The 25,347-nt window shown below is 38.5% G+C and overlaps 1 protein-coding gene across 2 annotated transcripts in view; it reads left to right on the top strand.

Moving 5' to 3' along the window:
- Positions 1-24,967, top strand: part of atp6v1h (ATPase H+ transporting V1 subunit H) — a 39,059-nt gene extending 14,092 nt beyond the window's left edge. The window contains exons 5-14 of one of the 2 annotated variants that reach the window (XM_058394899.1): positions 245-358; positions 3,960-4,064; positions 6,090-6,143; positions 7,084-7,181; positions 7,577-7,769; positions 12,957-13,135; positions 14,781-14,906; positions 16,779-16,880; positions 18,198-18,311; positions 24,515-24,967. In XM_058394899.1, coding sequence (XP_058250882.1) covers positions 245-358; positions 3,960-4,064; positions 6,090-6,143; positions 7,084-7,181; positions 7,577-7,769; positions 12,957-13,135; positions 14,781-14,906; positions 16,779-16,880; positions 18,198-18,311; positions 24,515-24,581 — 1,152 coding nt within the window. In that variant the 3' untranslated portion in view covers positions 24,582-24,967. The remainder of the gene's footprint in view (positions 1-244; positions 359-3,959; positions 4,065-6,089; positions 6,144-7,083; positions 7,182-7,576; positions 7,770-12,956; positions 13,136-14,780; positions 14,907-16,778; positions 16,881-18,197; positions 18,312-24,514) is intronic. The other variant, XM_058394900.1, reaches the window with a different exon arrangement.
- Positions 24,968-25,347: the final 380 nt, after the last annotated feature.

Genomic DNA, 25,347 nt, shown 5'->3' with positions numbered 1-25,347 from the left:
CTGCCACTGGAGAGTTTCTTTTTATCCAAATGGCTTTGAAATTCTAAGAAATTGTCCCGCTTTACAACAGCATTGAAATGATTTCACTTTCTCCATTGTTAAACATTTGCCATGTTCTTTAAAAATAGGTTACCATAGCTGCTAATTGCTGGTTTAATGGAGTATGTCATTCGGCTCTTACATATTTGAAACCATTTATCCACGCGAGTCCTTAAGAAACATGTACATTTCCTTCCAAACCCAGGAAAATCATCAGCGGGTCAACATTTTCTTTGACTATGCCAAGAAGACGAAAAACACAGCATGGTCATATTTTCTGCCTATGCTGAACCGCCAGGACCTTTTCACCGTTCACATGGTAAGTTGTTATTAAAGCAAACACCACCGTAATTAGACGCTCAGAATTCATTTTCCTTAACTGCTGCCAGACATTCTGCTGTGAGTAAACTGTGTCTGCTTTAACTACTTACCGAGATTGTCCTTGATTATTGAGTCTGTGCTAAAGACATCTGCTGCAATTATGATTATCGAAACACGAAGTATAAAACGTGCCATCTGATGAGATTAGACAAACCTACATTTATTTTTTTTCACCGCACATGACTCTTGCCTTCACTCATGATCATGCCTGCTCGATAGTTTTGAGAATTCAAGAGAGTACGTGTGCTGTTGGTAAAGATCTTGGATGTTATGCTCACAAATAGAAAAATTGATTTGTCACCTTCAGTAGGATGCGGGCGTGAACGCTGAGACGTCTTTTAAGCCATGGGTGACTAATGAGGCTAATGATATTTGTTGATGGAAATATTAGCAACCAGAGCAGCACAGAGGTTGTTATTTGTGAAAATAACAGCGCAACATAATGAAAATGAAGTGATGCTACTCCTTCGTTTTAGACTGGGCTCTCAGGGAGACATTTCCAAATACAACAGAAGATTTTGCTTACTGTTTTGCAGCATGGGGGGTTGTTCCCTGGACCTGAGGGGAGGGAAAGCACTCTGACATTATTGATTTTTTTTTTTAAAGGTCAAGATTAAATAAGATCAGAACTCAGAGAAATGGCCTAGGGCCTTCTTCAGCCTTGAGTCTATAGAAACAGTGAGAATCTCTGTTTTGATTTATCCCTTTTTGTTTTTGTACACTTTAAGCACAATTCTTTACTATTCATGATACTGGTTTCAGCTTCAATTCAATATAATTCTCAGAATATTTTAAACAAAATTTAAATGAAGAAAAATTATGACTGAAAAAAAGCCCTCTTTGTTTCCGAATTGTAAACATGTGCCTGTATAAAACTAAATCATTAATAATTAAACTGCTACAAACATCGGTTTAATGTTTTAAACTAAATGTGCAACAGATTCACAATATATTAAAAAAAAAATAATATATATATATATATATATATATATATATATATATATATATATATATATATATAAATTCTCCCTAACATCTTTAACATGGGGTCTTGATCAGAAGAAACATAATGAGCTTCTTAGCAGAAATGGAGCTCCAAAGTCAATTAAAATAAAGGTCAATTAAAGAAATGGAGGCATGGTCATGCTAAATGGTTTGCTTTGCTGTATTGTTACATGCACGCTGCACACAGTTCCACTCTCCTAATATTTCACACTTGTTTATTTTCAGTAGGGAGTCATGACAAAAGGATTGTGGAACGGTCAGTGGCAGATCCTGACCCGCAGTGCAACAAAAAAGTTAGATGCAAATTGGGAGCGGCAGCTGTGTATCTCTGACCAATCGTGACAAGTGCCGTGGGCAGTGTGCGTATCAAGCAGTGAATTGAAGGCACGGGGAGCGGAGGGTGATTGAGAAAATAAATAAATAAAACCATTAAAGGCTGCACCTTCGACTCTTGGCTGGACGTGCAGTCAGTCCAAAGCACTTGCTGCATTAAAGGTGTGTCTGTCTACCAAAAAGTTTCCCGGAGAACCTTTTAATCAGAAAAGTGTGGGTTTGAATTCTATATTAGATTTATTTCTGCTACCTAGCAACAGACCTGTTATTTTAATCTGTTAATGCCGTTCAGTCTATGCTATGCTTGCGTCAAAAGTACCAGCAGCAGTTTGGGAAAATCTTTTGCCAGACTGAGTTTTTCTCATTTGTTTTTCACCTTTACAGTTTTATATAGACATTATGCATTACAGAAAATGGTAGTACTATAAAACCTTTTTGTGCGTCATTTGTGGAACGACTATTATTACATATGACCTTGGCTCTTGACTTACAATTGGTCAGCACTGGCGTAAGTTGTGTCCAGCTAACGTTTTTTTTCCACTGTTCTATGTTCTTCAGGATGCAACAACCTTAACTCAGTTTTTTTTTTTTTTTTATTCCAAACTGAATTGACTATGCATGAACTATTACATGTACATTAACTGTTTCTTACTGAAACTTTGGGGAGAGAAAAGATAACTTTACAGCTCACCTACATTCTCATGTATCACATGCTGTAAGGGTGGAACCACCTAATTATGACTCACTGGTGAGAAAAATGGTTTTAATGCAGCTTAAACACTCCTCAGAACTAACAATTGATCAGTGCAAAAATGCATGCTACGGGAAGAGATGAATCTTGGTGAGAGAAATTGATATTGGTTAATTGTATTATGCAGAAATGTGGAATTTTATTTTAGCATTTTTAATATAAACAGTCCAGGGTAGATTGTGCTGTAGTTGTCGTCGTTTCTAATAATTGGATCTAAGCAGTTACAAATGGGCCTCAAAAAATATTACTGTATGTTATACTACTTTGTCTTAACAAAAGAGGAGATAAGATAATTTCCATGTTACAGCAGCATGGGAAAAAATGTGCAAATATGAAGCAGTGATGAAAAAACCTAAATAAATACAGAGGAAATAAAATAACAATAATAATTTTAGAAACAAACAATTGCACTAGGTTGTTGCACGTCTTAAATTGTTTTTATTGCACAGAATTCTAATCATTGTAATTGCACAGTTTAAAAAAATATCACAAAACAATGTGTAAAAAAAATAAAATAAAAGATTCATTAACAAAATGAATAAGTACACTCAGCTCAACTTCTTTTTTTCTCTCCTTGATTGATTTTCTTACTTGATTTTATTTTTCGCTAAAGATCACATATGCTCTACTTTCTTCACGTCGCTCCATATTTGCATAACGTTCTCAACATTGTCATGTCACCGGACACGCCCACATCTGGTCACTAATAGTCATAGTCCCTCGTGTCACCAGAAGTCACCAGCTTTCACTGAAAATGAATAGTCTCTAATTGCAGAATGTGTAACCACAGTTTTAGCCCTAGTTAAGTCCCAATCTGTAGCTTAGTGGTATGTTATCTACCACTGATGATCTGTCTGAATGTAACACAGGGCTAGATTAAGTCCATTGGGCGAAACCATTAAACACTTCATGGTAATAAAACCCATTATGGAAGGTCATCAGAGTGCGTCGCATTCTTTAACACACAAACGAAATACGTTTAGAAGTGACTGCTTGTACAGTGAGCTTCAGAGCAAGGTAAATTATACCGTATTTAACTTCTGCAAGTCACAGCACTGGAGTCGTACCAAACACACTTGAAGGAGAGTACAGCCTGCCCCTTTGCTATATTCCTGAGCCACATGAACACTTTCTAATTGACATGGCGTGGAGAGACGAGAGCTATTATTCCCACTGTGGGAACAGAGCCTATTACACTCTCTTGGGTTATGGATGGCTGTAACATTTGAACTCTCAATTTCTGGATAATGGAGCAGAACCTTAAATAGACGTGCCACTTATATGCCATGAATCTATGCAAGAATAGAGTATTTGGCTAGCATTTAATTTCTTTCAGTCTAGCAGAATCCCCCCCCCCAGCTTGGACTGCAATTGGTTTTTTTTTTTTTTTTTTTTTTTCCCCTCTGTATTACCACAGATACACACGTCAAATTTTTACCTTTTCTCTTAGGCTGCTAGGATCATTGCCAAGCTGGCAGCCTGGGGCCGGGATCTGATGGAAGGGAGCGATCTGAACTACTACTTCAACTGGATCAAGACTCAGCTTAGCTCCCAGGTAGAAAAAGCATACATGTTTCATTCCTGCTATATGAACAGAATAAAATTTTTTTTGTGTGTGAGATAATTTCCCCACATTTTACACTGCATAATGTTATTAACCCCTACATGATCTTATCAGTGCATTCAAACGAAAATCGACTAAACACAGTCCACATCATCATGTTTAATCAGTTCATTCTGAAGTTGTCTGATGCTGTCCAAGGTATCAGGTCTTTCCCTGGTTTTGATTCGAACCCAATTTCATTTGAACCTAAATGATGACATCAAAGTCGCATCGCAATTTCGAGACTTGACCGAAATGACTGCATCATAAAGTGTATTCAGTTGTAAAATGTGCATTTCGATGTACTCCTAAGCTAATTACTTTGTGCTGAGGCCAGAGCGACTCCTGAGGCCTACTTCTGTTGTGTAGAATCATCTCCGATCATTCAAATTTGACTTCTGATGATAACGATGGGTAAAATAGTACTGTATATACTGCTAATGGATTTGCAAAGTTAATTTGGTTCAGTTCACCGTAATATTTTTTTTCTCTTCTATTTTCACTTTCAGAACCTAGGGTAAAGGTTAGGTTAGGATTTTTACTGCATTGCATTATTTTTTAAACATTTCTGTTTTTATAAGAATAACCTGCAGAAGCTGTGATGGTAAAACCTGCCCTATGAGTAATGTGCATTATGTTGCTTACAGTAGCAAGTTATCATTAAAAAAATAAAAATGATCATAATTAAGGGCCCCCATGTTTAAGGATGTCAGGGAGCAACTTGGTATTTTAGGACATTCCAGTGAAATGTATTATATTCAAGCAAATATGACAGATTTGAGGTTAACGCACGAAATATATTTTCTCCTCTTTGGAAAACCTAGTGTTGATTATTATGAACGATTATGTTGACACCCCCCCCATGTCCTCACAGCACTAATGCGTTTTATTAATATGCATGCTGAACTTTGATTTGAAAACACAAAATGTAATGCTTACGATTCCTAGCACTTAAATGAAAGTACCTTTTGTAGCTTTTCTGCCTCTCAGCTTTTATTGTAGTCCTCCCATATGCAGAGCATGTGACAGCAGGAAGCACTTACATGTTCAGTTATGCTAATAAAACACCTCACTGCAATCAAGCAAATTTAACATGCTAGATAGAAAACCCTAACCTTTTCAAAACTACTTTCCAATTTCTCTACAATTTTTAAGGCACCATAAACGACTATATTCTTGGTTTTTTGTTTTGTTTTTTTTACTCGCCACAAATCAAATATGTGCAGGACAAATCGTAAATCGTGACAAAGCTAGCAGACCAGAAGCGTAATCAATAAAGCTAAAAAGCAGTGAATAATGCAATTCAGATGTCTACAAGCTATTTATACGCACTAATCCACATACTATGGAAAGGACGACTGCGGCCAAAGTCTTTAGCCTCTCCTGATGATGTCCTATCGTGTTTGCGTCATCGACAAAAAAGGCAGAAGAGTGTTGTCTTGTCACAATCAAAGAGGAGTGTATTTTCGCTCAGTGAGGAGATTAATTGCTTGAATCCTTGTGTTTAGTCAATGATATATGAGCCAATTGGAGCGATTGGCTTTTACAGAACTTATCGAAAGAAATGTTTCCAATGGTCAGTGAAGTTAGAGTTTCTAACTTTAACTGAAAATCGCCTAGATACATTCTTCATACGTTACCTGTGCATACATAACCACACATGATGATTCAGTTTATCTGAACACCCCATTTTACAGTTTTCTGTTTAAAAGCAAGTAACATTTGTTATACGGACACAGTATCTATAATTCAGATGAACAGGATAGGTAAGGTACGCTTATGTCTGCTACTTGTGTCGACGCTGGTGAGTCATGCCCCTCTTTTCTCTTCCATATTGGATTTCCTGTATACATCTATAGATTTCCACAATGGCCAGCTATACAGCCTTCATTTTGGTCAAGGAATCAAACGTCCATGTCGGTATCTCAGCACACATGCTTTTTTTTTTTTTTCCTTTCCTTTTTTATCTTTTGTTAGAAACTACATGGTACAGGTGCAGAAACAGGAACAGGAACCATCTCTCCCAGTGAAGTGAGTATGTCCCATAGGGGTCTTGGTCAGCTTTCAGAAGGGCATCTGTGCTCAGTGTGGCATTAACTGACCTCTGTTGCATATCTCATTCACCTGTACTCAATTTCCCCTTTTGCCACTACAGCTATGCTACCTTAGCTTCTCTCGCTCTTGTCTGTATTTATCTGAGCCCGCACAGTGCTTTTGGGGGGCTATATCTTTTACTTTTATTTATGGTCAAATAAATTCCTTTTCCTCCTGTTTTTTTTCCCCCCTTCTGTTGAGGTTGTCTCTGTAAGTTAAAGGAACAAGTGATGATCGAGATCACAATCTTTACCTGGTTAACTAGGAATTAGTAATCGTAATATGTTTTTTCATGCCATTCTTTAATCTGCTGGTATGATGCAAGATGGTCCATCCCTAATTCAATTTCCTGTCAGCACTCAGCCCACTAATTTGCTGTTCTTCACTACCTCTCTCTTTCTTCTTGAGCACTCGGCTTTTATGCATAATTCCTTCATGCTGGTCTGCAACATCTCTTTCTGTCTCTGTGTCTCTCTTTCTCTGGCAGTGATTAATTGAATCTTATTTCTTCTCTCAGCCACATTTGCTAACCTCTCTCCATCCAGGTTGCAGATGCCACTGTCTTGTTTCTACTGCATTGTGGAACTGTCTATCTCTTTAAATTTGCATGTTTAGGATTCTCCCAAGGTCTTGCACGTGCATAAACGAATGCAAAATGGATTGTCACTTCAGGTGGCCTTGTTTCATTGTGTTCCCTTTTGCTACTTCCTACACAGGATGGCCTTATCCTATGCACCCTTTCCTTTGCTTCTGTGGATGGTTAATGTTGCTCATCTTCTGACTGTTTTGTCCTGTCTGTCCTGTATGTTCGTGTGCATGTCCATTTGTGTGTGTTTGTGTATGTTTGTTTGTGTGTATGTGTGTGTTCCCTGCACAGAGCTCTCAGTATGTTCAGTGCGTCGCTGGCTGCCTGCAGCTGATGCTGAGGGTGAATGAGTATAGGTTTGCCTGGGTCGAAGCTGATGGAGTGAACTGGTAAGACTCGATACTTAAAATGTAAATACTTCATTCGGTGTTTCACTATTTAATAGCGTTCAGGAAAATTCATTAAATTTACCAGACAGATCCACAGCGGTATTAAAAACGCATTTTGTTTTGACCGAGTAAACGAGCTGCCATGCAAATAATTATTTTAAGTTATTTAAGTTATAAAAGTATTTTAGTTTCATCATATTTGGCAGATATACACGCTATACACACGCGCACTCCTCCATCTGTATATTTTCAGACTACAATCCACACAACAGTGTCCAACGATTCTGAGCATGTGGCACAACGCGACAGTCGCATAACTCTCCCATGTGTTGATGTCTGCAGAAAGAATAACAGAGTACATCATGAGTAAGCTGAGTGTTCTGTGCTTCTTCTAGCATCACGGCAGTGCTGAGTAACAAGTGTGGCTTCCAGCTGCAGTACCAGATGATCTTCTGTGTATGGCTTCTGGCCTTCAGCCCTCAGCTGTGTGAGCAGTTGCGCCGCTACAACGTGGTGCCTGCCCTGTCCGACATTCTGCAGGAGTCTGTCAAAGAGAAGGTCACCCGCATCATCCTGGCTGCTTTCAGGGTACCACACCTCGACCACCTGGTCCCCTGTTAACTGAGATATATAAAGTCTTTATAGTAGTATAGTAAAGAAGAAAGCTCTAGCAGAGGGCCACAGTGCATGTACACACTGTAACCATAACAACACTCTTACGAGTCCTAGCTACTATCAGCTAAATAATATGCATGGTTTGCTATCTAGATTAGAATTATTAGAAGGAGTAATAAAGACTGTGGCAGTGAGGAGCATGTTTGCTTTCGCTGTAGCTTTGGAGTCAGAAAAGCAAGAGAATTGGTGCTCCCGTATGCAGTCACAGGACTGTCACATCACAGTGCTTTTCTGAAACCTTTCTTCATAAAAAGAAAGTAGCATGCTTGTGGTTGGGGGGAAAAAAGACGGCGGTTGTGAAAGCACCCGGGGTGTAACAGTACAGTGTGTCGTATCATATTGTTCAGTAAACCTGATCCAAATCACAGACACGACTTAATACAGGCTAAAGAAATCACCATGACAAGTAGAGAATATTCAGTAGTGAGTTAAGCTGGATTTATTTATTTCATTGATACGACAACAGGGCATTTGAAGGCAACTTTATTTTAGACTGAGCATGTACTGGACTTACATGGCACTTTCTCTTCTCTCCCATAAATTAGTTATCTATATAATCCTCTCATAAATTAGTCATCTAAATATCCTCTCTTACATTATAGCAGGAAGATGGTGTCAAAAAGATATTGGTTCGTATTCTGGGTTAAGGATTTTTCTGCCCCCTCCCCCCTTCCCCAAAACCCTCTTTTGTTTCCCTTCTACCTCTGTAGGCTGGCACTCGAACCACATCATACATTTCGTCTAAAAAGGTTGATCATTTCCAGAGGCTTCATTATGAAATGACAGAATACACCATTATTTTCTTTATTTAAGATCCAGGATGCTAATAGTGTGCTTTTGAATCGTTTTGCCTGTTTGGCTGCCTCTGTGAATAGCAGTTCAGTTGCACACTCTTGCAGCTCCACACCACCTCTATTATACTTGCATTACCTTGTAGGCTTGGCAAAATCTGATTTTGTTCCCACTTATTATTATCAAGCGCCATCTTAGGAGAGGTGCACCTGCACTAAAACATTATAGCTAGAGGAAGGAAAAATACCTGTTATTCTCACTCTGATTCATCCGCTGGCCTGATGAGCATGACACAGTATTTGATTTAGCCCGGAGACCTGGAAGCCGTCACAGGCATTAGTGTTTGGTAATGAATTCATTGTTCATGTCTCTGACAGTATTGAATTAGAGTTCTGCATTTCATTCATTTCATCTGCTTAAGATCTTATTAAAATGATCAACTGAGGGACTGTCTTTGTGCTGGCTCATAATTATATGACTTTCATTTTGAAGCCTGTGTTAAAACGATACTGTTGTCTGTCTTCTGGTTGTATACATGCAAATGCATGTGTTTGTTTCTAGAGAAATGTTTCAGTAGTTATCAGTAAAAAGGTATTTAAAAAAGCCACCTTATTTTTTTTTTTAACATAGATTTTGTTAGTAGCTTATTTTATGACACTTGGATTTTTGAATCAATAAGAAATTATTTAGGATTTTTACTTAACGTTACTTTTCCAACAAAACATTAAATGTTACAGAAACATTTTGTCAGTAAATAAAAAGTAACATATTAAATAATCGACTTTTCAGACAAAAATCGATTTTTAGTTTATTACTGTTGCTGCTCTTTACAGAGAAATGTTTCTATAAATGTGGAAAGATTTATAGAATCCCCCCCCATGGGTCTAAACATTTACTCAGTGATATTTATTGGAAAAACTTTTCACTGTTCACAACGATGTATTATTTTTAAAGCAACTTATTTTATTTTTTTTATAGACTTACTGAATGTAGGATTTTCTTCCGATTTCACTGTCACCTGGAACACTGCATGGTTCCTACCTGAGTTAAACTTGTGCAAAATATTATTAACTGTCCGGCTAAGTGCTATGCTTAAAATCTCCAATTTCCTTCTGTGCTGCACAAGTCCTCCTCAGTACACAGTGCATCTTATTAAAGTGTAGATCACGGCCTGTCAACTCGCCTTACTGCAATTCTCAATTTAGCCTTCCCTTTAGCTGCACTTCTGTGTGACAGATTAATATGCTAACACAGTTCTCATGAAAATATGTTACTGCCATAATTCAAGGTGACAGCTTTCACTCTATCAGTTTGCCCCCCCCCCTCTTTCTGCTGTACTCAGATATTCCTGTTGTCATTTGCACATGTATTAACCGCACATCCTGATGGTACATCTACTTAAATTTTGGTCATTTGTGTCTGAGGTGGGTTTTTTTTTTTTTTTTTTTTTTTTTTTTATACATATAACGCCACCAATATTCAGTCTATCAGCAGTTGCCCCGAACAAGCAATTATAGTGCCTAATCATCAACTTCCTGGATTTTGCTTTCCCTAGACTATACATGCTGTGTTGCTTATTATTGGTTTCAGTGTCATTTATTACAGTCTGATTTTGTGACATGAGTGCCGTCGAGACTGCCCAGCAGCTTGGTTGCCCAAAGTGGTGGTGATATGAAGAGGCTATTTACATACAGTGGATAAAAACATCTTCAGACTTCTTTTCAAATAAGAGGTTTTTATGATGTAAAAAATGATACCAAGATAAATCCCGTCATATGGTTTTCCATCCTAAGATGTTGAGGTTCTCTTTGGGAGTGACACGGTTGCACAGGATTAGGAACGAGTACATCAGAGGGACAGCTCATTTTGTACGTTTGGGGGACAAAGTTAGAGAGGCCAGATTAAGATGGTTTGGACATGTTCAGAGGAGGGAGAGTGAGTATATTGATAGGAGAACGTTGGACATGGAGGCATCCAGGCAGGAGGCAAAGAGGAAGGCCAAAGAGGAGGGATATGGATATAATAAATGAGGATATGAAGCCAGTGGGTGCAAGTGTTGAGGATGCAGAAGATAGGGACAGGTGGAGAGACGATTTGCTGTGGCGACCCCTGAAGGGAAAAGCCGAAAGAAGAAGATATGGTTTTCCATCCTTGATATCGTATAGCAGTCAGCAAAATTTAACTGAAATACAAAAAATTCTAAGTGACCTGGTTACATTAGAGTGCACATGCCCTAATTAATACTTTTGTTAAAGCACTTTTTGCTTTAAAGCCCTCAGTGTTTTAGGGTATCAAGATCTGCACACGTTGATTCGGCAATTTTATTCCACTCTTCCTTGCACAAATGTTCCAGATCTATCAAATTGTGAGGGTTTCTCCTGTGCACAGCCCTCTTCAAGGTTTTCAATAGGATTTAAAGTTTTAGGGCTCCAGCTGGATCATTTCCAAAACATTGGTGTTCTTCTTCTGAAGCTTTTGTTATTTTGCCTGGAAGGTGAATTTTCTTTTTTTTTTTTTTTCCCCTTCTTCTTCCATCTTCTAACCTGAAGGTTTTCTGCCAAAATAGATTGGTATTTGGAGCTATCCATGATTCTCTCTATCTTTAATAGAACCCTGGTCCGAGGTTAAGAGCAGCAGCTTCATAGAACAATGCTGTCATTGCCATGCTTCACCTTGGGGGCATGATGTTTTTTGGCTGAAAAGTTCTGTTGTTTTTGCTCCAAGCGATGGTTTTAAAATGAAGCCAAATCTCTTTACCTTGGTCTTATAAGAACATAACACATTTTACCACATGGATTGGCAAAATTTTAGGCAAAATTTTTTTTTATTTTTTTGTCTTGTTTTGTTTTAGAAGTTTCCTTCTAGCCATTATATCACATAGCTTAGATGTGTGGAAGGTAACAAAAGTTTAAGAGTATTGTCACATGCAAGTAGGAACCAGAACTTGTCTGAAGCTTAATTAATGTCAGCCTCCCTGCAAGTTTTTGCTCTAGTAACTCTTCTGTGGGATTGGATCAGGTTAGCTTTCACTCACCGTGTAATGACCCTTGGGCACCCATGACCCTTGGCTGGTTCAGTGGTTTTGACAACTTTTGGTTGGTATTAACCACTGCATACCAGGAACACTGCATTACAACTCCTGTTTCGGAGATGCATCTAGCATCACAGTTTGGCTTTTGTCGAAGTCTCTCAGGTCCTCAGAAGCTGGGGTTAGAGCGCAGGGTCAGCCGTGATTTGGAGCCCCTGGATCAGAGAGAGGGTTAAGAGCCTCAACAGAGGCAGCTTGGTGGTGCTGGGGCTTGAACCTTGAACCTTCTGTTTAGTAACCCAGAGCAATTGAAAATTTCATTTGTTTATTCTTTAATTTAATGATTTATTTAAGTAATATATTTTAAAACTGATGTTACAATGACTGTTGTGTCTTTTTGGAGCATTTGTTTCCCTTGAACGCGTATGGATGAAATCGATCAAGACTGCCACAGTTTGAAATGGCTATCAGTATCCAAATGATCAATATTCTACTGAAAGGTGGAAGTGCGTTCTTTTTGTTAAGCTTAAATATTCATAAATAAGCATAAATATAAGTTTATTATGTTTTTGCAGAAGCTGGAAGTGGTTTAAAGTGGCTTCAAACCTTGCTGAATAGATGAATGCCTTCAGAAAAATCACCTTTTAAAGTACTTTTTTTTGGGACAGAAAATGGATTTCATGATATTTCAGGTTTAACAATTTTGTATGCGAGAATGAAATAGGTTTTAGGGGCAGGAGTGGACCTTTTCCATTGCGAGAATGCCCAATAGCTATCACACTTCAGGTTTTATTTTTGTCTACATGGGGGAAGAAGCTTGTATGTGTTTTTTTTTTTTTTTTTTTTCCCTTGTTTTTTTTTCCCCCATTCAGCAAGGTAATGATTATTTTGTGCTTTTGTGAAGGTCTTATATAGTACACTCCCTTAGTGTTTTCAGCCTGTAGTCCATTGAGAATAGTCCATTAAAATGTTTTTTTTTTTTTTTTTTTTGTGGTTTATGGGGAACAGTCTAAATCCATTTTATTATTTTTTTTTATAAGCAGGAAACTGGTTGGTGGTTTTGTTTCTTTAGAACTAATTACATTTGATTAACTTTCATGAGCTGAAGTGTTGTAAATATTGTTTGATTAATGTATAGTATAGAGGACATAACTCATATAGGATGTTTCAGCAGTAAATTCTATTTAAAAATGGGAAGGACGGAGATGTAATCTAAGATTAGATCAATTAATAAGATTATATTATATAAGACTGATTGTGAAATTGCATGTCTCCAATAGAACCTGCTGGAGAAGTCTGCAGAGAGGGAGACTCGTCAGGAGTACGCTTTGGCCATGATCCAGTGCAAGGTTCTGAAACAACTGGAGAATCTGGACCAGCAGAAATATGATGATGAGGACATTACTGATGACATCAAGTTCCTTCTTGAGAGACTGGGAGAAAGTGTCCAAGACCTTAGGTACCGTTCCTTCATTTTAATTGTGAAACAAACTGTGATCCTTTTTGTGGCACATGTGAATACACTGAGATGGGTGGAAAAGACAGATTGCTTCATTGCTTATATGAAATTAAATTGAAACAAGTTTCTAATTACTAGCTTGAATGATGTAAAGTGAGTGATCGGTTCACGTTGTATTAAGGTAAACGTTGTATTAAGGTGAAATTTCATGGCACTGATGGGAATTATAACTATACTGTTACATTTAGGCAAATAAACCGTGCATGGTAGAATAGCTAAGTGGCAATATGTCTGATGCAAAACACCAGCATTGGGAGTTCAGCTCAGGTCAGAGCTCACTGTTCGATTTTATTCATTTTTGCAAATCATTTACGGTGTATGAAAATTGTTTGTGTTAATGTGACTCGGTTCATTCTTCAGTTTATATTTTAATATCTGCTTAATAGCCTTTTTATAAGTACACTCCTGTCTCTGCACTCACTGAAAATTTTAATCAGGTCAAATTTCCTAGGTCACTTTGGATGTAATTGTTTACTTCTCAGGCCCATCTGCTGCTATCTATACTTTGTCAGCCCCATTTTACTTGTCCGTTAATGGAAAGAGAACACCATAGACCAGATGTTATTTGGGTAGGGGGCATTCTGAGGGTAGTTTGAGGCAGACTATTTGTACATAGTAACAGATGGGCTATGGATGAGTACAGTTTAATTCATAATTTGCTCATTAATTTGCTCAACTCGTTTCTCTCATCACTATATTCTCCATGGCCAGTACTGGCTTCTTTTATCATTTTTTTTAGCTGTTCCTGTAAGGCACAGTGCTGTCACTGAACCCTCACTGCACACTGCTGGATTGAAAAACAAAAATGTCCAGCAATTAGTGAACTGCGGTACAAAATTTGAGAAGACAATTGGGAAAAAATTGGGGCACTGGTGGCTCAGTGGTAGGTTTCTCGCCTACCATGTGGAAGGCCCGGGTTCAATTCCCAGCCAGTGCCCAAACCCCAGCCACTGGATGCAGTGCCGGTCCCAAGCCCAGATAAAATGGGAGGGTTGCGTCAGGAAGGGCATCCGGTGTAAAACCTGTGCCAAGTTGTTGTGAGGACCAGTTGGTCTGCTATGGCGACCCCTCACACAAGTAGGGAGCAGCCGAAAGATCAACAACAACAATTGGGAAACAGTTGAGGCATAGTCTGTGATTGGAGAATAGGTTGCACAGTGATATTGTCAAAACACTCTACCATGCCAGCGTCACTATACTAGTCCCCGCTCTGGCTTGGTTCCTTTTTCAATAATTGACAGAGTAGAGGGAGAGTGACAGTGTGCAAAGCAACAGATGGGCTATACTCCGAAATTGTTTACCCACAAAGTCACCTGTGTATTAAGTGTCCTGTTAATAAGTGTTGCTGCACAATGATGAAATCAGCTGTGTGCATGTGGTAATGATGAAAAAACATTAATGAAAGCGAGTCATCACACTATTGGATCGTGCATTTGACCAAGTACAAAGAACAGTTCCTGAAATGATGATACTATTTTGGTCTGTGCATTTCATGCCCTGCTTTTATCTTTCCATTTGTGAAATGATCATATCATTTCAGTTTGCATAGTTCATGGATTTCTTTTATCTTTCCATCTCCGCACAGCTCCTTTGATGAGTACAGCTCCGAGCTGAAGTCTGGTCGACTTGAGTGGAGTCCGGTGCACAAATCGGAGAAGTTTTGGAGAGAGAATGCCGTCCGTTTGAATGAGAAAAACTACGAGCTGCTCAAGTGGGTACCTAATGTAGCATGACCAAATTGAACCAACTCTGGTGTTGACATTGTTCCACATTGCTTGTTAAGGCATGTGAGAATGAATGCTATAATTACACTTGGTGCTGTGATGAAGCTAATATGCCTAGACTGAAGAGATGTCCTGAATTTCATAATAAAAAATGAGGGCTTAGATAAGTATGCAAAATGCACAATAAAATAAAATTCTCTCTCTCTCTACCTATCTGTCAATTAATGTTTCTCTTGCTACACACACTGGGCACTTTAATCTTAATACCTGTACCCGTGCACAGTCATGCAATCAGTCTCATTTTTCAGCAGTATAATGCAGTAACTCTATTGACCACTCTTTACAACCGTGATGAGCAGAAAAGCAGCTCAGGTCACATAAGAAGTTGAAAATTGAGGCAGATCAGCTGCAACAACCACAGTGGGTTCTAGACAACCATGAACAGAAGGTTAATTGGACACAGACCAAAACTGGACAGTTAAACAGTGGAAAAAAGACCAGGCAATGTTTGACAATTCTCAGCTTTTCAATTTTGGTATGCCTGAGCCCACTGTCACCTCAGATCTTTGTTAGATTCTCCTCAAGGCTGAAACCAATGTGAACACTCTCATCAACAAGATGTTGCTGCCTGCTATCCCAGGAGATCAGCGGTTTCAAACATGATTATTATGCATCATGTGTACACACACACTGCAGATTTTCAGGCATAACAACTGATCCTTCATCTTATACTACTTGTAGATAATTTTGCATCTCTATCCTCTAAATGGATGTCTGTCTTCGTCAGTCATCTATTATACAGTCTTGCACAATTGTTCTAATTAGCAGTGCTCTTTGTGATTGCAGCCCAGTTCATCCTTGGCCTGTTGTTTGCGATCTCTCTTCTAATCCTAAGCTGCTTTATTTGTCCGTTACATCTTAAATCACATGCTACTGTTCCCTTACTACTTTGAACCAGGGCCATTATAAAGAACATCCTTCGTTATGAATGGTTTAGGATTTTAGCTTTTTGTTGAGCTAACACTTCTGACTACAGCTGTCATCCCCGAAATATTATAAGGAAGGGACCCTTTAGGCTTGCGACTCACCTAAATTTTTTATTTTCCTGTGTTAAGGCAGCTGTACAAATTTCAGCTCGATTTTTGTTACAGACAAAGATTTCAAGTCAGAACTCTTTGGTCGTCAGTTGAGATTAGCCGTCTTGGAATACATGAACGTGACATCATTTGAAAAGTACTGAGATTGTCAGAAATCTTTTATTAAAATCTCAAAAAGCCATGAAAGTATGGTAGTGGCAGTGACAAAACATGAATGAAATGTTGGATTAAAAAGAAACGCAGGTTGTTGAATTGTGGCAGCAGAGAGTCTCTTTAATGTCACATCAGAGTTTAATCTTGACAACAAAACGGCGGGGAACACAGCATGGAATAAAATAGCGGATAAATCATGGCTTCATGTAGGCTGAAAGTCCACTTTGAAGAATTGGCATTCAATGTTGTCATCTTTTACTCAGCCATGACTCCTCTTCATGTCTTTGAAGACATTTCTGTAGACGTAGCATTGCTGCCATTATACCAAGATCTTGTTGCACTTTATGCGCTTTTCCACATGAGTCCAGATCGAGGTTGATGGTGTAAGCAAAACCATATGAATCTTCTTTAATCACAAGTCTATCGTCAGAGTATCTGTCTCGTATAAGCTGACATCATACATTGTTGCGCAGTCCGTTATTGAATTCTGCCAAGATTTTATTAGGATCGTCTCACACAGTGTGACCAGTAGACCAGTTTATATTCCTCCAGATACCTGAGTCTCAGGTTTGATTGAAATGAGTGTTTGTTTGTACTACTGTGCTGCAGGATCCTGACCAGGCTGCTAGAGATGTCTGATGACCCTCAGGTTATTGCTGTGGCTGCTCATGATGTGGGAGAGTATGTAAGACATTACCCTCGTGGCAAAAGGTAAGCTGGTCTAACACTCCTCCACAAACATACTAGTCGATATCTTTCTAATTTGCTTTCTCAAGCCTCTCTATTCTGTTCTTTACACACTCACGCACACACACATGCATGTATGCATGCATTCTAGACCCAGTGACATTTACACATGGGCTGCTTCAGGCAGAGAAGAACCACAGTGGCAAAGCCCTTGTTTTGTTATTGGAAAATGATAAACTTCAGGGGGTTTATAACTGCAGCACACCATCCTGTCACTGATTGTTTCCATTCCAACCTCCAACAGTAGGTGATTTTTCCAAGAAGTACGAAGAGACTCTCCTGGTGATTATTATCTCTGGGTGACCACAAAGAGTGTACACATTTACACTGCGCTCAACAGTGCCCCAGTCTTTCAGTGCTCTCCATAGGTGGTCAATGTTAAGAATCACCTCTGGTACTAACCCTTTAATTGGACCACTCCAGTGCAATTTAGTCTCACAGATCCGCACTGCTGGAGATCAGAAGTAATCCAGGATAATTACTCCCATTTCATATATTTTTTCCCTCACTTCCTACACTTAGCATTGATTGTGTCTTTTCCTTCACATTTTACAAGGGCATTTGTTTATTCATGCATTTTTTATAAATTAGTTTTCTTCCGTATGTCATTTTACCAATGAATTAGATTTTTTTTTTTGTGTGTCATCACCCTGTAATTAAAAATTTCTGATACCCAGGAGTGCAATTTCCTTACACATTAGTGTTTCTTGCACTTTATGAGCAGGGTGTTTCAAATGCTCCCAAATGGATTTGTTGAAAATTATTAGTATGACTTGGCATTAGACCTGATTAGCAAATGAGGCTAAGTGTAATTTTAATATAGCGCCTTTATGCTCAGCTGAATGACTCCTGAAATGAGCAGTTTTCAGATGTTTCGGTGAAGTGAACTTGAATAAACAGAAATCGAGTTTTAACAGCAGCAATATTTGGACTTTTTTTCGGTTTAGGTTCGAAGAATAGATTAGCGGAATATCAATGTGGCAGCTCTGACCAAGCATCACTGATAACGCCCTCTCAGAAACACAACTCTAAACTGAGTGTAGCGGTCACTGACCCTCTTCATTTTATTGATTTAACTCTAGCCAAATGTGTTGTGTTCCTTCATTGCTTTGAATATCTATGAATTCAGAACATTCTATTATCTTCTTATACTATGGTAATCCTAGTAAACTGTTCTATTCTTTAGAATTTATTAGGGTTTTCGCTGCCTTGACCTCATCCTATTTATTTGATTCTCGTGGATTGTTCTTTGTCTCACTCTTTTTGTCTTTTCCCTGTCAGGGTGATTGAACAGCTGGGTGGGAAGCAGCTGGTCATGAACCACATGCATCATGAGGACCAACTGGTGCGCTACAATGCCCTGCTAGCTGTTCAGAAGCTGATGGTGCATAACTGGTAAGTTGATCTTTGCAGTCCAGGTAATGTAAAATGTCAGACTCACTATTTTAAAATGTCAGGTGCAGTGTTTCGGAGCTGGTGCAGCAGCAACCCAAGGCACGTTGAAGTTCTCGCTTATTGGTGTACGAGACTGAAATAAAGCGATCAGTGGGTGCAAATGCACTACAGTAATGATTGATATTTAATTGATGATAGAAGATGTGGGTTAATTTTCCGTAACAGCAGCTCTGACAGTATTGCTGGCAGTAATTCAAGCAACAGATTGATAATAATGTGCTAATTTCAATCCATTTGCGTTTCTATAGTAACAACTAATTCGTAGGGACTGGTTCAGCAGATGCTCAGTGCAATTTAAGGCTAATGATAAACGCATTATTTAGCATGGAGGCAACAATAATGAACAAAAAAATAAATCATTGATACGATGGAGCTTGGTGAAGTTTATTTAAGATTTATGTAAGGGGTTTCGGGTGTCAAAGCTTTATAACAGGCAGTAAGTTTTCCACCACAGGAGAGTCTTAAAGACAGAAGACCTGGCTCTTTATGGTTTCTCTGTAATATGACAAGGTGAATATTTATTTATTTTTTTTCCCCCTCTTTGCTTATTCAGCATAGAAAGTGTTTATAAGCTGTTCATAGACGTTATTAAAATAAAAATAATGTGTTGTTCTTTAATAAATAAGAAATGTCTTATGTAAATATTTTACTGTGGTGTAAGAGGAATAAAACACTTCAGGACAGTATGATTATAGGAAAATGATCACGGTAATAACCATCGTTATTGATTGATTACCAAAAACAGTACATCCTGGCATGTTTTATTTCTTACATACCCATAAGGCACTAGTTATTTTTACCTGTTTTCTTTTTTTTTTTTTTTTTGTTACTACGTTAAGCATTTTGAAATAGTTCCATTTGTAAGTGAAAATCTTGGAAACCACCGGTTTATCACGTAGTGCTTGAAGAAGATGCACTTCTTGGTAAAAGCTGGTATTTGGAAATCGTTAACAGTTTTTGTTGATGCTGTTGCTGTTATTGACTAAAAGCATTTGAAGCAAAGAAGAGGGGGAAAAAACCCCACAAATATTTGCTCTCTCTCTGATCCACATCTGATCCCAGAGAGCGTATTTTAACCATAAATAAGGCCATTATGTGTTTGAATGAGTGTCTTGGAAGCTCGAAGTTTTGCAGTCTTTCTCGAATAGATCGAATGAAAGTGATTATTGAAGCAATTCTTTCGGATGTCTGTTAAAAATGCATTACGTACACGTCACTCACTGTGTTGTCCACTTTTCTCTCGAGAAGGTATATCTTTAGCTTTATTTTGTGAATGCTTTTATTTTGTAAACATGCTGGAGTAGCATTTTGCATGTGTGTTGAATTGATTTCATTATCAAGGATATTGTCGGGACTTACTAATTAGGGCTTTTCATACTGTTCTTAACCCCGGGTTATCGTCGGTCTAAACCCTGCTTTCACCCCTGCACTGAGGAACGCTTCACGCTTGTAATTTAGAAGCGGAGAGAACCTCTTTTTACTCGGAGTAATGGTCCCCTAGGCTTAGGTTTAGGCTCAGAGGAATTTTATTTTTATGCTTATGGTCAGAAAAGTCTTTTCGGGACAAACTAGATAGCAGTCAGAAATAAACAAGTATTTAAGAAACTGACTAATAAAAAGTGGAAGCTGGATATCAGTGAATGCCTGGGCAACTACGAGACAAACTTGACAGTTTCACCTTTTTGTGTTCACTCATGCACAAGCCTGCGACAGTGTTATTTAAAGCAGTCATCATAGTTGTTGATGCAAAGAAGAAGGTTAAGCGAGCGTTTAGAAATGTACAGTGTGAAACATCAGACTATGAACAACCAGATTAATTGTTAACCCTGTGGAAAGTGTGAAACCTGCAACAAGATAACATGGGATTCACTTTACATGGAGTGTGATGACAGTGTTAACTAATTCAAGTGTGAAAGTCTACTTTTGCTGTATAAATAGTGTCTTACATTTGCCACATTAACCAAAAAAGTTCATTCCAAATTGTGTATTAGCCTAAATCGCTTTGTTTTGTATAAGGTACACAGTATAAGTGCTATAAATTAAGCAATGCACTGATTGTAATGAAATGCTGCTAAAATAGCATAAAAATAAAGTCCCACTCAGCTAATAACCATCATATGATACATAGACTGATGACCTTAATTCCCCTTTTGACTGTGGAAATGTTTGTTAATCATGTCTCCATGTTCTCAGACAGCACAAGTAAGCAGTAAAGCATGAATGAACCCAGTTTGTCATATATCAGAATTTTATTGTAAATAGAAAAACATGAAAAATTTCTTTATTCCTCTAACAATTATCTGCTGCTGCCGGTGTTCCTAGCATATCACCACCTTTAATTACACTTGCTGTGCACGCAAAACCTCTAAGGTCATTTTTAAAAAGCAAATTGCTGTATTTTTCCTGTCCATCTGATAACTGAGCACAGGATGGACGAATGTCAGCAGGGATGGTGCTATTGTTTGGGTACGAGTGCTTTGTGTAAGATCGTGAAAAGAGTCCGTTGGCACTAATCGAGTGAAGAGATTATTGTTAAACGTCATTTTTTTATGTGCATGATCAGTAATTCTTTACTATAGCATGGTAATAGCCTATATATAACATTACAGCATATTTCCTAAAACGTCTGAACTTGTATAAAACGAGAAAACAAGGGAATAGAAAGAGATTTTAAAGTGGTTGTGTGTGAGAATGAACCTTGTCGTTATAGAAAGGAAATCCGGATGGGTTTATGACTTCTAGCACTACTTTTAATCATCAGTCAAGATGTCGATCTTTATCCAAGCTCAGAGATCACTTGTTCAGTGAACAGATTTTTCAACCGTTTTAAATGCATGCTTTATGCCTATAGCAATGTTACAAATTCTGTCTTTGTAATGTTATCTTTGAGTCCCAGCAGCACAGAGACAGATGGATAGTAGTGCTGTAAATGCCTGACAGCACGGTTAATGCAATGATGTAAAAAAGAAAAGCCTTCAAATTAGAAGCTTAAAAGCTTGGAAACTTCTTTTCTTTCTTTTTAAAACATTTTAACTTTTTTTTTGCACCATTTGTTTCACATACAGATGGTTTGATTCTTTTTTTCACACATTATTGTGTGTATTGTATTTTTATTTAAAATGGATTGCCCATTAAGTTACACCCAATAATCCATATAGAGGAAGTAAAAACACTGTGTAGATATGTATTTGGACTTTATACTGATGTAAATAGAAGGATGTTGTTTTGTAGAAGCATTTTTAAACCTCAATTACAGCTGTGACTCTTCTTGAGTCTTTACAAATTCAGCTCACCTGGATTTTGGCACCCTGTCCCATTCTTCCCAGTAGATCCACTCGCGATCAGTCAGATAAATGGGAGCATCTGTGTACTGCACCTACAGGTCTCTACACAGATGCTCTATGAGGCTTTAAGGCTTCAGCTGGGCCACTCGAAGACATTCGAGACTTGTCGCAAAGCTATTCCAGTGTTGTCATTGCTGTATTCTGTGGGTCTTTATCTTGTCAGAAGATAACCTTTCGCTTCACTCTGGGAAAATGAGCATGCTGGAGTAGATTTTTCAAAATCCAAGAACCTATTTGCATTTGGCTGCTATAATGTTTTGCAAGGGGGTTTATAGCCTACCAGTGGATTTATACCCTTGTCAGGCTCTATGGCTCAACACTATTTGAACACAGAGGTCTAGAGAGAATTGTTGGACCTTTTGTACACAAGTGTGTGCCTTTCTAAATCATGTGCAGTCCATGTTCTAGAGACAGAACAAGGTAATCGAAGCAAACAAGATGCACTAAAGCTCAGTTTGGAGTCTCGGAAAACACAGCTGAATGAGATTTTTTATTTAGAATAAATTTGCAGACAAAAGTGTTTTTGTTTTGCTATTTACAATGGAACCTCGGCATACAAATAACCTCCCTTTATGAATTCTTGCCTTAAGAATTGAAATTTTGCAAGAAATTTGCATCTGCATACGTACGAACCGAACCGAATGCCGGCTAAGTCGCGCAAACGCCTGGGATCCGTTCAAAACTTGTTTGCGTCAGTGGAAAGCCAAACAAAGCCAACCGAATGGAGGTTACGAATTTTACGTTTTGTTTTTTTTTCTGGTCAGCGAAAGCTATTTTGATAGCTTGATACCAACCTTACCTTCGGCATGCATTGAAAAACTGTGTGATTTTTGTTGACAGATTGGTGCCGTGGGCGGTCTGTTCTATCTTTAGCCCAAGCTTGGTGGCATGACTTCCTGTGAGGATGTGGAATGCTTGGCTTGGGTCAGTTCACTGTAAGCAGCCATACAGTATTGGTAATATTGCTGATATTTTTGGGTGGCTGGAATGGATTTTCTGCATTTACGGAAAAATTAGTTTCGCAATACACACTTTCACCATAAGAACTCGCCTCCAGAACGAATTAAATTCACATGCCTAGGTTCCACTGTATAATCGTTTGTGGGTTAACGGCCAGAAAAGTAAATGATTCATTTTAATGTCTATAAAACAATAAAATATATGGAAAATGAAGACTTTAAGCATATAGACTTTGAGCTGTGTATGTAAGAAAGGTTCAAAAGGAGGTATCTTTTCAGGCTGGTTGAATGGCAATGCCTGTAGCGCATGTGCGATGTTATGATTTTTTTTATATTTCACCCACAGGAGAGTCACAGGTAAACATGATATTTACTAGTCTTAGACCATCACCGATGGTGCTGTGGCGTAATTGTTGCTATGGATTTGTTCTTTTAGCTGATGTTAGTGCTGAAATGCACCGTTTATATATAGCACAGATAGTTCTTCACCGGATGCTCTGTTGTAATCACTGGCACTGACACACGTGCTTACTGACGTCTTGTTAAATCACTTCCGGTGTGGAATTGTGTACACTACTTAAAGGAATGAAAGCGATGTACAGACGTTTTTAAGCTTCCTGTGCTTACAGATAAACATTGATGTTGCACTCCAAAACAGGTCATGCAGCTCCTCGACACTGGCCGTGTGTGCGTGGTCTTTTAGCTCGTGTTGCTATTGAGGTGGAGCACTGCTGGAGCACTGCCATATGTCTCGCTCTCTCTGGGATTATTAGAGGTGCACAGAATCATGCTGTTATCGCCTTTATTTATTTATTTATTTTACCTGTATTTTAGTTTAAAGAGTAAGTGACTGAATTATAAGGAAAGCTTTAACATTTATTTTACTTACAGAAATCTACCTGACCATTAAAAGTTTCGACAATCCTGACTCTTTTGTAAAACGTTACTTCCGTTCATTATTTGCTTAGATTGTATGGAGCGTCTGCCATGCGTGTGGCTTATCCCTGTGGATGAGCTGTTGCTATGGAAACACTAATACAAACCTATCGTATGAATTATAGCCGGAACTACCATCCGAGCTGCTGTTCTAGAAAATTAATGAACAGCTTGTGATCAGATTTTGAGAATTCAGCAGAACTGAAGCATAATATAAATAAAAATGATATAAAGTATAGTGTTGGTACTTTATTGTAGTCGATGGCGGGATGGAGGAGTGTAGCAGCAGTCATTTATAGAGCTTCATTCATTCTTTTTTTTCTTCTTCTTCTTCTTCAGATTTAATGCTTCGTAATAACTTCTTTCGGATAAGAACAAGAATAGAGAGCAGATACATGGGCAACGGTCTGTCCTTGTTATCAGGTCATTTGCTTAGCAGCAGACAAAGCAGGCTGGAAGGCAAGAATATTTTCTATTTGAAGATGGCGGGCTTTTAGGGCTTTTAAAGCTTTTAAACAGGAAGCAGTTTCGCGCAGCAAGAAATCCAAATGGTATTGTGTCCTGCTTATGAAAGTGGCCTTTTCAGATCTGAATAGCTTGAATCCTCTCCTGGAACAAAATATGCATATAAAAGATCATTCAGAAATGTGAGTTAGATACAGTTGCAGTGTGTTCGGCTACATGTAGGTCACAATGAACCGCCTTTGAAAGTGAAAGCGTAATTAACATCTCTTTGTTAGTTTACAAACGGCTTCTTTTTCCCTTCTCAACTTCTTGAAGCAAGTGGCTTAAAAGCTTGCTGTGGCGCCGGCTACATACCTGCAGCTGATTGAAGAAATCCATAAAACTGGAAGCAACAGGGAATGGTGTGAAAGGGTTGTAACGATTGTGTCTTGTTTTGCAGGGAGTATCTGGGCAAACAGCTGCAGTCCACAGAGCAGTCCACACCGGCTGTGGCCGCCCGCAGCTGAACTCTCTCCGTGCTCATGTTTGCATCAGTGGATGTTGTGTGAGTCTCTGTTATTGCTGCACTGTGGGGAAAAAAAAACCCTCCTGACCCTCTGTGTTGATGTACTGTGTTCGTGTTCGTAAGAGCACACTGACTGCTCCAAGATTACTGAGCTAACAGAGCATGATTAATGTGTATATATGCTCTACGTTACAGTAAGTCTGTAGTCCCCTTTCAGTTTTCCATCTGCAGCCACTGCTCATAGAGGCTTCACTCTTGGTTTTGTAGAATTTTTCTGCTTGTAGTAAAATGATTAAGTAGTTTCCAAAGTGAGTGATATTTAGTGTTATTTATGTCTTATGTGTAATACAAGAATGCATTCCAATAAAGATTAACTTAATAAACCAACCTTATATGGTCTGCTATACATTTCTTCATTGTATCTGCATTTATTCAGTCCCTAAATATTTACATATGCATCTGCATACATACACTGTATTGCCAAAGGTTTTGGGACACCCCTCCAACTCATTGAATTCAGGTGTTGGACTTGGCCCCTTAGTTCCAGTGAAAGGAACTCTTAATGCTTCAGCATACCAAGACATTTTGGACAATTTCATGCTTTGTGGGAACAGTTTGAGGATGACCCCTTCCTGTTCCAACATGACTGTACACCAGTGCACAAAGCAAGGTCCATAAAGACATGGATGAGCGAGTTTGGTGTGGAGGAGCTTGACTGTCCTGCACAGAGTCCTGACCCCATCCTGATAGAACACCTTTGGGATGAA

This window comes from Hemibagrus wyckioides, linkage group LG07 (genome assembly GCF_019097595.1).
Source record: "Hemibagrus wyckioides isolate EC202008001 linkage group LG07, SWU_Hwy_1.0, whole genome shotgun sequence".
NCBI classification, from domain to species: domain Eukaryota; kingdom Metazoa; phylum Chordata; class Actinopteri; order Siluriformes; family Bagridae; genus Hemibagrus; species Hemibagrus wyckioides.
The sequence above is the reverse complement of the archived record's forward strand: the minus strand, read 5'-3'. Positions and strand labels throughout refer to the sequence as shown.